The sequence below is a fragment of the Lampris incognitus genome, chromosome 9, assembly GCF_029633865.1.
Source record: "Lampris incognitus isolate fLamInc1 chromosome 9, fLamInc1.hap2, whole genome shotgun sequence".
NCBI lineage: Eukaryota > Metazoa > Chordata > Actinopteri > Lampriformes > Lampridae > Lampris > Lampris incognitus.
The window spans coordinates 3,379,758-3,391,227 of NC_079219.1; the positions used below are offsets into that span (position 1 = coordinate 3,379,758).

The following is an 11,470-nucleotide window of genomic DNA, read 5'->3' on the forward strand; positions in this document are numbered from 1 at the left end:
GAGGACCAGACGCATATGGTCCGTGCTCACCGACGCGTTACTCGTGGGGGTTCAGGGCGGTAAACAGCGGTTCCATCAGGTCCGTCAGACAGACGCCTTGACTTTCTAGAACTTATCTCTGCTTACGGACAGCTTTTGGAATTGATAGCCTTTTTTTTTTTTTTTTAAATCTTAACCAGCATGTTTGTTTTGGAAAATGACAAGTACTATGGTGCAATTTCTCAACCTGTCAGTCAAAGTGTTTGGAGTTCTCCCGGATAGCATCCGGATGTGGGCCACCTCAGGCAATGATGCGGCACTGATGGCCTTCTTCTGGCCCTGATAAAATGGATGTGAGCCTGAAGTGGCCCACATGTATTATAGAAAATATGGCCCCAAACATGCCAAATCAAATGTGGGCCTTTTTTGGCAAAGATGCGGTGCTCTGGGCAACATGTGATTTGGATGTGACCCTGAAGTGGCCCGTGTGGTAAATGGTGAATATGGCCCAAATATCACAAAACAAATATGGCCACCTTTGGCAAATACGTGGCACATGCAGCATTGCTATGGCTCGGTTCTGGCCCAGATCTGGCAAACAGGAGCGGACCACCCAAGTGCCATCATTCCACGTGGTATGTGGGCCGGGTGAAGTGTCGGGTGTGGGACGGGTCCGGGCCACAGCAGTTTTGTTATCTGGGCTGTGCTCCCTTTACAAACACGGACAACCACCTAAAGTGAAGCGAGGCAACGTTCACCTAACAAGAGTGTCTTGCTTGACTGAAGTATTGACACAACAGTGTCAAGCAGGGTCGGCTGCAAATCTGTTTTTTTTGGGGGGGGTGAGGGGGAATCCCCCCCCTTTTTCCCCCCCAATTGTGTCCGGCCAATTACCCCACTCTTTCGAGCCGTCCTGGTCGCCGCTCCACCCCCTCTGCCGATCCGGGGAGGGCTGCAGACTACCACATGCCTCCTCTGATACATGTGGAGTCGCCAGCTGCTTCTTTTCACCTGACGGTGAGGAGTTTCACCAGGGGGACGTAACATGTGGGAAGATCACGCCATTCCCCCCAGTTCCCCCTACCCCCTGAACAGGTGCGCCAACCGACCAGAGGAGGCGCTAGTGTAGCGACCAGGACACATACCCACATCCGGCTTCCCATCCACAGACACGGCCAATTGCGTCTGTAGGGACGCCCCCGATCAAGTCGGAGGCAACACGGGGATTCGAACCGGCGATCCCCGTGTTGGTAGGCAACGGAATGGACCGCCACGCCACCCGGACGCCCTCTGTGTTTTTTTTTAAGGAACTTGACAGGGCTCAACATTGTTTGGACTGCCTTTATGGCTAGTAACACACAGCCAAATCGGCTACTATGATGTATGGATTATTTAGTGTGTGATTTTCAGAATCGAACCCGTCTACTGAAACGGCACTCGCAGGGATGAAGGGTAAATTCAATTCCTGGATAAACTGAAGTGGTATGTTGTGGGTTTTTGAAATCACTTGGCCTCATTTCACACTCCCTTTAACCAATCCAGTCAGCCGTCTTTAAAACCATAAATCCTGGACAGAACACATCGTTTCCGAACCACCATCTTTAGCAAGAAGACAGCAGCAATAGAGAAGTAGAACGCATTTATTATTTCCCTGTCAAGGTTTGTAAAATATCTTGCGGTACAGTTTATCAACCCACAATCAAATGAGAAAGAGAGAGCCACTTTAATTTGACAATATATTCTTACAGCGAATTTGTCTTCTGCATTTAACCATCTTGTTGTATAACAGCAGTGGGCAGCTGCAGCACCCGGGGACCAACTCCAGCTCTTCTTTCCACTGCCTTGCTCAGGGGCACAGACAGGAGTATTAACCCTAGGATGGTTAATGTCAAAATGGGGTTAAGATAATATTCAATAAATTCTGCTGTTTGATAAGTATCACTACTGCAGTCGGAAACAACGGGGCGGCCGGCAGGGACTTCCGAGGGTCTACTCCAGATCTTTCTGGATCTCAGGTAATAAAGAAAACCTCCTAGGCCGGGGATTGTCACTATCCTTCAAATAATTTTGTTTAATGTTGATAAACCGTTCTGTGTACAAATTCTCCAATATCTTATGTACTAACGGTATAGTGTCCAGAAAAATGGGGCTACCAAGTTTGGTGTGGTGTCCAGTGTAACCGAGTTGTCCGTCTGCCTCCCACCCGTATTGTTCTCGATCCAAAATAACTACCCCACTGCTCTTATCTGCGCGTTTAATCACAATATGTTTGTTATCTGTGAGGGCGGCCTGTCCAGGGTGTTTCCCCACCTGCCACCCAGTGACTGCTGGGATGGGCTCCAGCATCCCCGCGACCCTGAGAGCAGGATAAGCGGTTCGGATAATGGATGGATGGGTGCATGTCTTCTTGACGGTGGGAGGAAACCGGAGCACCCGGAGGAGACACGGGGAGAACATGCAAACTCCACACAGAAAGGACCTGGGATGGCCTGGGGTTCGAACCCAGGACCTTCTTGCCGTGAGGCAACAACGCCAACCACCGGGCCACCACGCCGCCCAGCGCCCACACATACAGCTTGCATACCATCTTCAGACCTCAGCTAGTACTTGGTCCACTGCCTTAAACGACAGAATTGCTCAGTACTAGAGTACTTGAAAACTATGAAGGCGTTGCAGAGGAGGTAAAACTACCATGTACCAATATACTACTTAGGAAGAACAGTATTACAGAATATAAAATTCATAAGTATCAGCCAATGGACATGCAAATAAAATATCAGATGACCATCTTGCAATTCATCACAATTATTGCTGCGCCACAAACAATCTGTAGCGTCTAAACACAGCTCTCAAACTCGCATCCCTCGACAGCACACGGTCAAAACAGGACAAGAACCTTTCCTAAATCGAAACCGGCTGGCGGTGCCCTCATTTGAGCGCCACACAGAAACAGCAAAAAATAAGAGGCGAAATTAAAAACATTTCATCACACCCTGAGTAAGTTCCAGTCCTCCGACAATAAATAGGTAAAAATACTAGTAATGGAAATAAATGCATTCATAAACGATACTGGAACTCTACCCACACGCGTCCCACGATGACATGACAATGATAGAAAAGGCAGAGAATACAGAAACAAACTGAAAACGTCTTCAGCCCTCAGAGCAGACTGGACAATGCTGAGCCATGAAGTAAGGAGTCTGGTTCAAGAGTTCAGATTTAACCTTCTGAGAATCCAGCCTTCCTGTAGCTCGCAGTCTTCACAGTGACTGGGTTTATCTCCTCTATGGAGCTCCAGGTTAAGGGTGGTTGTGCGTCTCAGCGGTGTGGAGAGTTTAACCATCATTCATCCCCCGGGTCCTCTGACAGTCCATATTTGCGCTTCAGCACATCGACTGTAGCAGATAAGGCACTGAAAACCAAGAAATTACAGTCGTGTCACCCAAACAAACGGTTTCAGTAAAAATCACTACGAGTGTAGTTCGCTCTTTTCAAACCACAAAATTTTTCAATACTTTGTGTCCCGACAAGACAAGCTGTTGGCACAACTATGATTAATCCCAGAAGCCAAGACCAGTGTTCCTCAGAGACTCTTTAGGTTTATTAATGGTGTTGTGGAGTAGCATACAAATACAATGCAGTAAGCATTTTTCCTTGGTTCATTTTTTTACAGTCCAGTCTTGCATACACACGGTTCCCATTCTTTGCCTAGAGATCATTTTCCAGGACTTTTCCAGGATAGTTTCAGTGATGATCTAGCTCAGGGGTGGCTAACCATGTGCCATGGAGAGCCATGTGCATGCAGGTTTTCATTCCAGCCGGACTCCACACCAGGGGATTTCATTGGTTAGCAACCAACCCTTCAACCAAAGAGGAAGAATGTATCAGTGAAATCACCTGATGTGGAGTTGGGTTGGAATGAAAACCTGCAGGCACATGGCTCTCCATGGCACATGGTTAGCCACCGCTGAGCCAGACAGCGATCGCACCATACACTAATATGTTCCTCTCTGTGGAAGTCGGATTTAAAAGATGTGCAGTCTATGGGTGCACGTGGAGGTATGCACTGGAGAGAAGAGGAATGAACGTCAGTAGGAGCAAGAAGGAATACATCTGTGTGAATGAGAGGGAGGGCAGTGGAATGGTGAGGATGCAAGGAGTAGAGGTGATGAAGGTGTATGAGTTTAAATACTTGGGGTCAACTGTTCAAAGTAATGGGGAGTGCAGAAGAGAGTGCAGGCAGGGTGGAGTGGGTGGAGAAGAGTGTCAGGAGTGATGTGTGACAGAAGGGTACCAGCAAGAGTTAAGAGAAGGTTTACAAGGTGGTTGTGAGACCAGCTATGTTGTATGGTTTGGAGACAGTGGCACTGATGAAAAGACAGGAGGCGGAGCTGGAGGTGGCAGAGTTGAAGATGCTAAGATTTTCATTGGGAGTGATGAAGAAGGACAGGATTAGGAACGAGTATATTAGAGGGACAGCTCAGGTTGGATGGTTTGGAGACAAAGCAAGAGAGACAAGATGGAGATGGTTTGGACATGTGTGGAGGAGAGATACTGGGTATATTGGGAGAAGGATGCTGAATATGGAGCTGCCAGGGAAGAGGAGAAGAGGAAGGCCAAAGAGGAGGTTTATGGATGTGGTGAGGGAGGACATGCAGGTGGCTGGTGTGACAGAGGAAGATGCAGAGGACAGGAAGAGATGGAAACAGATGATCCACTGTGGCGACCCCTAATGGGAGCAGCCGAAAGTAGTAGTAGCAGTCTATGGCTATACTCATCTATGAAATCATCTCTTACATGCTAAGAAATTATGACAAACTGATCCCAGAATAATGCAGGTGAGAAATATAGGAAATATTTGTTTCGGGGAGCTCCGATAGATCACCTAGTAATTAATTCTAAGCTAAAGGAAAACAGAAGAAGGTTGAAATAATTTTCCAGGACAACAAGATTTTCCAGGACATTTTAGCTTTTCTCTCCTTTTCCATGTGTTTCCATGTGTGACTGGAAAATTGGTCAGCTATTTTCCAGGACGCATGGGAACCCTGATACACCAACAGTAGGCCATTGCAAATAAGCATACAAATAATACAACGCACGCCAAAATTACATGCCGTTACTCACCAGCCGGGCCTGATGACACGGTACTTGCCGAGTACCGACAGGTCAATCACCGTTGACCCAGTCCGGCTCTGGTCTCCTATTGGTCCGCCATCCACCACTATAGCTAGCCCAGGCCACAGGACCTCAAACTCCTGGAGAGGAAAGGCACATCAGCGGCATAGATTACTGTACACTTCAATTACACAACAGCATTGACATTCAGTGGTACTCTTAAGTAGGTTAGTTGTGTGTGTATAAGAGGAGGGGTGTGTTGAACTGTATGGTTTGTGGTGGAAATATTCTGTTGGGAATATTTTCGGTCACTAGAATTCTGTAGGGGGAAAAAAACCCCTTCCTGATCTATAAATACACACCTTCCATCACCTTTCCATTTGTGATAAATCATTTTATTCCCTCCCACAGTGTTTTTTTTACGTACATTTATGGCCACCGAGCTGGTGTGCGTGCTGATGTTGGCGCTGGTAAGTGCGAGGGGCTCTTTGCACATCTGGCAAAGTTGCCTCATGAAGGTATGATCTGGGATACGTACACCTACGAGCTGGAGGAAACACACGGACGCATCAGCAACTGACAATCACACCAGACTGAAATGAGAGCCTAAATACTACATCCTCATCATGTGTACACAGGGTATTTTGTGTTTGTCTCAAGTATTTAGTACTTAGCCATCATGAAGTATATTAGTGTATGTATGAAAGTCCATCCATCCATTATCCAAACCGCTTATCCTGCTCTCAGGGTCGCGTGGATGCTGGAGCCTATCTCAGCAATCGTTGGGCGGCAGGCAGGGAGACACCCTGGACAGGCCGTCCGTCCATCACAGGGCCCCCCTCACCCACACACACACACCTAGGGGCAATTTAGTGCGGCTGATTCACCTGACCTACATGTCTTTGGACTATGGAAGGAAATTGGAGCACCCGGAGGAAAACCACGCAGAACATGTAAACTCCACACAGAGGACGACCCGGGACAACCCCCAAGATTGGACTACCCCGAGGCTCGAACCCAGAACCTTCTTGCTGTGAGGCGACCGTGCTAACCACTGCGCCACCGTATGAAAGTGAGAAAGTAAATGATTGCAAAGAATGACTATTAAGTGAATAGAAAATGGGTAAAGGTGTGCACTTACAGGAGTGAAGGGGTTGAACTCCGTGTTCAGTGCCTCAGACCTTTCAAACACCAGAGTGACTGGACCAGGCAGCAGGTCACCAAGAAGCTCTTCTTTCACATTCACTTTGCAGTATCTGTCCAACAATGACAGTAAAATCAAACACCCTTCAAATTGTGATAGTTTTTCTCAGGAACGCGGTAGAATCATGGTATGAGGAGAGAGATGTTTTCTCATTCGGTTGAATCCTAGGTATGATCCATGGACTTACTTAAAGATGTCCTGGATTTCCCCTACGCAGATGGCCAGAGGCTTCTGTCCGTTTCGTCCCTTGATGTCATACACTTTCCTGATGGCCTCTGTGTTCTGTGCCAGGCATGCAATACCATAGATAGTGTCAGTGGGCACCGCCACCACATGACCCTCCTTCAGAGCCTTCACCGTTGAACTCAAGGTTTCAGCACCATCTACAGTTCACAGCCAAAGGAAGGTTACGGCATCATTCACAGAAAGGCAGCGACGACGTTGAAATGTCGAGATGGATGTGATGAAATGGATGTTCAGTCATGTAAAAGGCTTTTGTAAAGAACTAGAAACAGAATTCAACATGTCTCAAAATATTCATTATAGTCTGCAGATATTCCCTGTATGAACACTGATCATATATATATATATATATATATATACACACACACACACATACACACACAATATGGACAAAAGTCTTGGGACACACTTCTTAATCACTGAATTCAGGTGTTTCATTCAGACCCATTGCCACAGGTGTATAAAATCCAGCAGCTAGCCATGCGGTCTGCATTTACAAACATTTGTGAAAGAATGGATCATTCTGAAGAGCTCAGTGAATTCAAGCGTGGTACTGTCATAGGATGCCACCTTTGCAATAAGTCAGTTTGAGAAATGTCTTCCCTGCTAGATATTCCACGGTCAACTGTAAGTGGTATTGAAAAGTGGAAGCGTTTATGAACAACAGCAACTCAGCCACAAAGTGGCTGACCACGTAAAGTCACACAGTGGGGTCACCAAGTGCTGAGGCGCATAGTGCGTAAAAGTCGCCAACGCTCTGTTGACTCAATAACTGCAGAGTTCCAAACTTCCTCTGGCTTAACATCAGCACAAAAACTGTGTGCCAGGAGCTTCATGGAATGGGTTTCCATGGCTGAACAGCTGTGTGCAAGCCTTACATCACCAAACACAATGCCAAGCGTCGGATGGAGTGGTGTAAAGCACGCTGCCACTGGACTCTGGAGCAGTGGAAATGTGTTCTGTGGAGGGACAAATCATGCTTCTCTGTCTGGCAGTCTGATGGACGAGTCTGGGTTTGGCGGATGCCAGGAGAACGTTACCTGCCTGACTGCATTGTGCCAACTGTAAAGTCTGGTGGAGGAGGGATAATGGTATGGGGTTGTTTTTCAGGGGTTGGGCTTGGCCCCTTAGTTCCAGTGAAGGAAATCTTAATGCTTCAGCATACCAAGACAGTTGGGACATTTCTACGCTTCCAACTTTGTGGGATCAGTTTGGAGAGGGCCCTTTTCTGTTCCAGCATGACTGTGCCCCAGTGCACAAAGCAAGGTCCATTAAGACACGGTTGGGTGAGTTTGGTGTGGAAGAACTTGACTGGCCTGCATAGAGTCCTGACCTCAACCCCATCGAACACCTTTGGGATGAATTAGAATGGAGACTGCGAACCAGGTCTTCTCGTCCAACATCAGTGCCTGACCTCACAAATGCTCTTCTGGATAAATGGGCAAAAATTCCCACACACACACTCCAAAATCTTGTGGAAAGCTTTCCCAGAAGAGTGGAAGCTGTTATAGCTGCAAAGGGGGGGGGGGGCAACTCCATATTAATGCCTATGGATTTAGAATGGGATGTCATAAAAGCCCCTGTAGGTGTAATGGCCAGGTGTCCCAATACTTTTGTACGCATAGTATATATAAAAACGAAGTTTTATATGTAGATATATAAAAGCAACACTCAACGGTAGGAAAAGTGCTCAACAAATAAGGTCAAAACCAGTAAATCAAGTAAATTCTTTGAGACAGTACAAGCCTGTTCCGTACCATAAGCAATCATCAGCTGTCAAAGCTTTGACAGCTTCTCAAAGAATTCACTTGATTCAATGTATTGTATTATATATATATATGTGTGTGTGTGTGTGTGTGTGTGCTAATAGTCTGTAGTCAGTTTAGAAGTTATTTGCCTCAAAGTTATAATCTCCTTAGGCCTATAAAGTTCATGACCTCAGAGAAAGCATTAGATAACAGTTCTTGTGTCTCCCTAGATAATTAATTGGCTGCTGCGTCTAATTGTGCCACTGGATATTCAGCATCGAGGCAGGTTAAACCTCAATTACGTTCACATAAAGACAAATGTGACGCAACACGTTTCTGTCCACATGCCCTGCAGAAAGACGTGGACTCCCGTCTCGGGCTTGCTGAACTACAGCACACCCACCCCCTCGCCACGTGTCTCCAGTTCTGCAGAACCCTTTTGGCTGCAAGAGGCGACCCGTCAGGGGAGTCGGACGGAACCCGGTGCCGTGTGACAGACGGGACAGACATACCTGACGGGCCCTCATGTTGGGCGGAGAGTCCGTTGGAGGTGCGCGGGAAGAATCGAAGCACTTCGGCCTTCATCTCCGCTGCTTGCCGCGGCAATGACGTCATGCTTCTTAATTTGATAAGTTTAACGCCGGCGTGATAAACGCACTTCATAAAGCGGAGCTCCACCGACGCGGCACGCTTCCCCCCGTCTGACGAAACGCTCCGAAAACACTTCCGGGTAACGCCCAGGGGGCCGTGACGCCGCTTCTTAAAGGGACAGCACGCCGTTGCCGTTCGCTTACCCCGTACGGAGGCCGGGGGGGCGCGGTTTCCGTACGGGAGTCGAATGACGCGTAACACACCGGCGCTTCGGCGAAACCGCGGCGGGTGTAGAGGATAATAATCCCCCGGGGGATAACTGGCGTTCCCCGGAAAAGCCTCCAGTGACCGATCCAAAACGCCCGAGCAGCCCCAAATGCGGTGCCTGTGGACGCAGGTGTGCATGAATTACCAGAGGTAAAGGATGAATTTATGACGTCAGTTATTAAAGAGGGTAGACAGGCTTTTACTAAATGAGTAGGAAGGGGGGGTCTAGCTGACAGGTAGATGATTTGGATTTGCGAATAAGAGCAGAGAGTTCAGCGACAGTTAGGAGTCTAAAACTAGGTAGTGAAGAAGAGAGGGGAACGAGGGAGGGTGACGAATATTTTCAATTTTGGCATTAAAAAAAAGGTCATAGCGTCCCTACAGGCCACTATCGGTACAGTCATGAAGGCGTTACATTGAGCAGCCAAACACAGTTGAGGTGCAGGAGTGTCCAGTGGCTGGAAAATGTTTACCATGAAAAACAGGGTTCCCTTCGCCTGATCTAATTAAATTTGGATAATAAGACGATTTGTGTGTGTGTGTGTGTGTGTGTGTGTATTAATCAATCAATTCAGCGGTTTGAGTGGCTGTTGCAGTTAGAATATAAAATGCAAATTGATTGATTAATTGATGAATTAATAAGCCCCCCCCCCCACACACACCCCTTCCCTTGTCTTGCTGATGGCTAACACTATATCACCTGTGCATTCACCAGGCCACTGACGTGGAGGCAATAAAGCACCCAGCGGCTGCAGGCCCAGCGTTGCAGTCATGGCTTCCCTTGCAGGTAAAGGGTGCATGTAATGGGAGTTTTGTGTTTATCTGCTGCAGTTGTGAGCTCTCATCACGGTGTTGTTGTTGTTTTTCTCTTCTGATTATTGCAGAGAGGAAGGAGGGGGACACGGAGAAACAAAGCGACGCTCTGGACGAACGCTTAGCCTTGCAGGTCACTCGAGGATTGGTGCCTAAAAATCTCCATTTATAGGTCGAGCAAATTTTAACCCCCCCTCCCCCCCTCCCCTTCAAACTCAGTGAATCGTTTAATTTTCACGTTATCAGAAGCAGCTGGACGACGCTGAAGACCGGCTGTTAAGTCTGGCCGACAAGATGAGGCTGTGCGGCGAGCTCGTGGCGGACTTGAAGGCCCTGCAGCGTGAGCTGAAGGTGGGTTTGTCTCGCCGCGGCACTCGGCAGCACGTTTCAGCTTGAGAGCGGACGTTAACGCTGTGTTTTACAGAGGAAACGCCTCCAGGATGTGACGCTGAGGTGACCGGAAGAGGCCCACCTGTCTTTGGTTTTTTAAATTTTTTTTAAATGTCCGACAGCTTCATGTTAAATAAAACAAGATTGGAGACCGGTGCAGCGTTCTTACGGCTGGGAAGAAATTCATTTTCTTGGGGAGGGGAAAAAAATCCACTTTCGTGACAAAGATACTGTTTTAGTATTTTGTTCTCAATTAAAAAAAAAAAAAGTTACTTTCTCATAATATTGTGGTGAATTCGGGGGACAACGCAACTACAGGAACTGCCGCGGCCGGGAGGCGAACCCGAATCGCCCGCACCGCAGGAGGGTTGGCTAACCACTCTACTAAAGGCTCAGACCCGCGAACCGGTGTCCAGCGTGTCAACTTATCCATACACGTTACAATATTACTTTATACAAAACAAGCACATGCCAAGTTTTCACATTACGCATTCTTAACAAAAAAAAATACTTATCTTTACAGTTCCTCTCTTTGGGTGTATGACATTCCTTTGGAAGCATCCATCATCCTGCTCTCAGGGTGGCGGGGGAGACACCCTGGCCCGGAGACACCCTGTCGGGGCCTAATTTCACTCCCCCCCCCCCCCAGCTCACTTTATATCCTGAAATAACACCTTAAGAGTCTGCGAGTTGGTGAGGTTGTTGCCAGGATCCCTTATGGACAAAATCACGTCATCTGCATCCTGTCTAGTTGCTTCGGCGAGGGGCTCAACAGTCAAGACAAACGAGTGCTGAGACAGGGGACAGCCCTGCCAACCCCCACCTACTCAGGGGAAACCCTGCCGAGACCTGTCCGTTAGTGGTCATTTTGGCCCGGGGTTCATGATAAAGGTTTTTTTAGGGGTATTTTTGACCCATTTTCCAAAACCGTACTGCAAATTTACAGGTATTTACGTCGTCCTACAGATGCCAGTAGTAAAAACGGGGCGGTGAAATCATACTTTTAAATCTGGCATTTCGATCACCGTCTCCAGGTTGAATAAAACGGACTGGAGATCGGCGCAGCGTTCTCTCTCTCTAGACTGGAAAGACTTTCAATTTTTCTTGGGGAGGAAAAATC

The 11,470-nt window shown here is 47.6% G+C and overlaps 1 protein-coding gene across 1 annotated transcript; it reads right to left on the reverse strand.

The window, feature by feature from the left end:
* Positions 1-1,476: 1,476 nt before the first annotated feature.
* yrdc (yrdC N(6)-threonylcarbamoyltransferase domain containing) lies at positions 1,477-9,285 on the reverse strand. Its single transcript, XM_056286338.1, has 6 exons — positions 8,802-9,285; positions 6,486-6,681; positions 6,236-6,350; positions 5,522-5,641; positions 5,104-5,234; positions 1,477-3,391 (listed from the first exon to the last, which is right to left on the reverse strand). The coding sequence occupies exons 1-6, from the start codon at positions 9,283-9,285 to the stop codon at positions 3,322-3,324; spliced, it is 1,116 nt and encodes a 371-aa protein (XP_056142313.1). The 3' UTR covers positions 1,477-3,321.
* Between the last annotated feature and the right edge of the window lie 2,185 nt (positions 9,286-11,470).

What these genes read in the sequence shown, in the direction of transcription:
- yrdc (XM_056286338.1), bottom strand. Translation starts at nt 9,285, where the DNA reads ATGCACACCTGCGTCCACAGGCACCGCATTTGGGGCTGCTCGGGCGTT. An exon ending in CCAACATGAGGGCCCGTCAG is followed by an intron (nt 6,682 to 8,801) that starts GTATGTCTGTCC and finishes TGTGAACTGTAG; the next exon opens with ATGGTGCTGAAACCTTGAGT. An exon ending in GAAATCCAGGACATCTTTAA is followed by an intron (nt 6,351 to 6,485) that starts GTAAGTCCATGG and finishes ATTGTTGGACAG; the next exon opens with ATACTGCAAAGTGAATGTGA.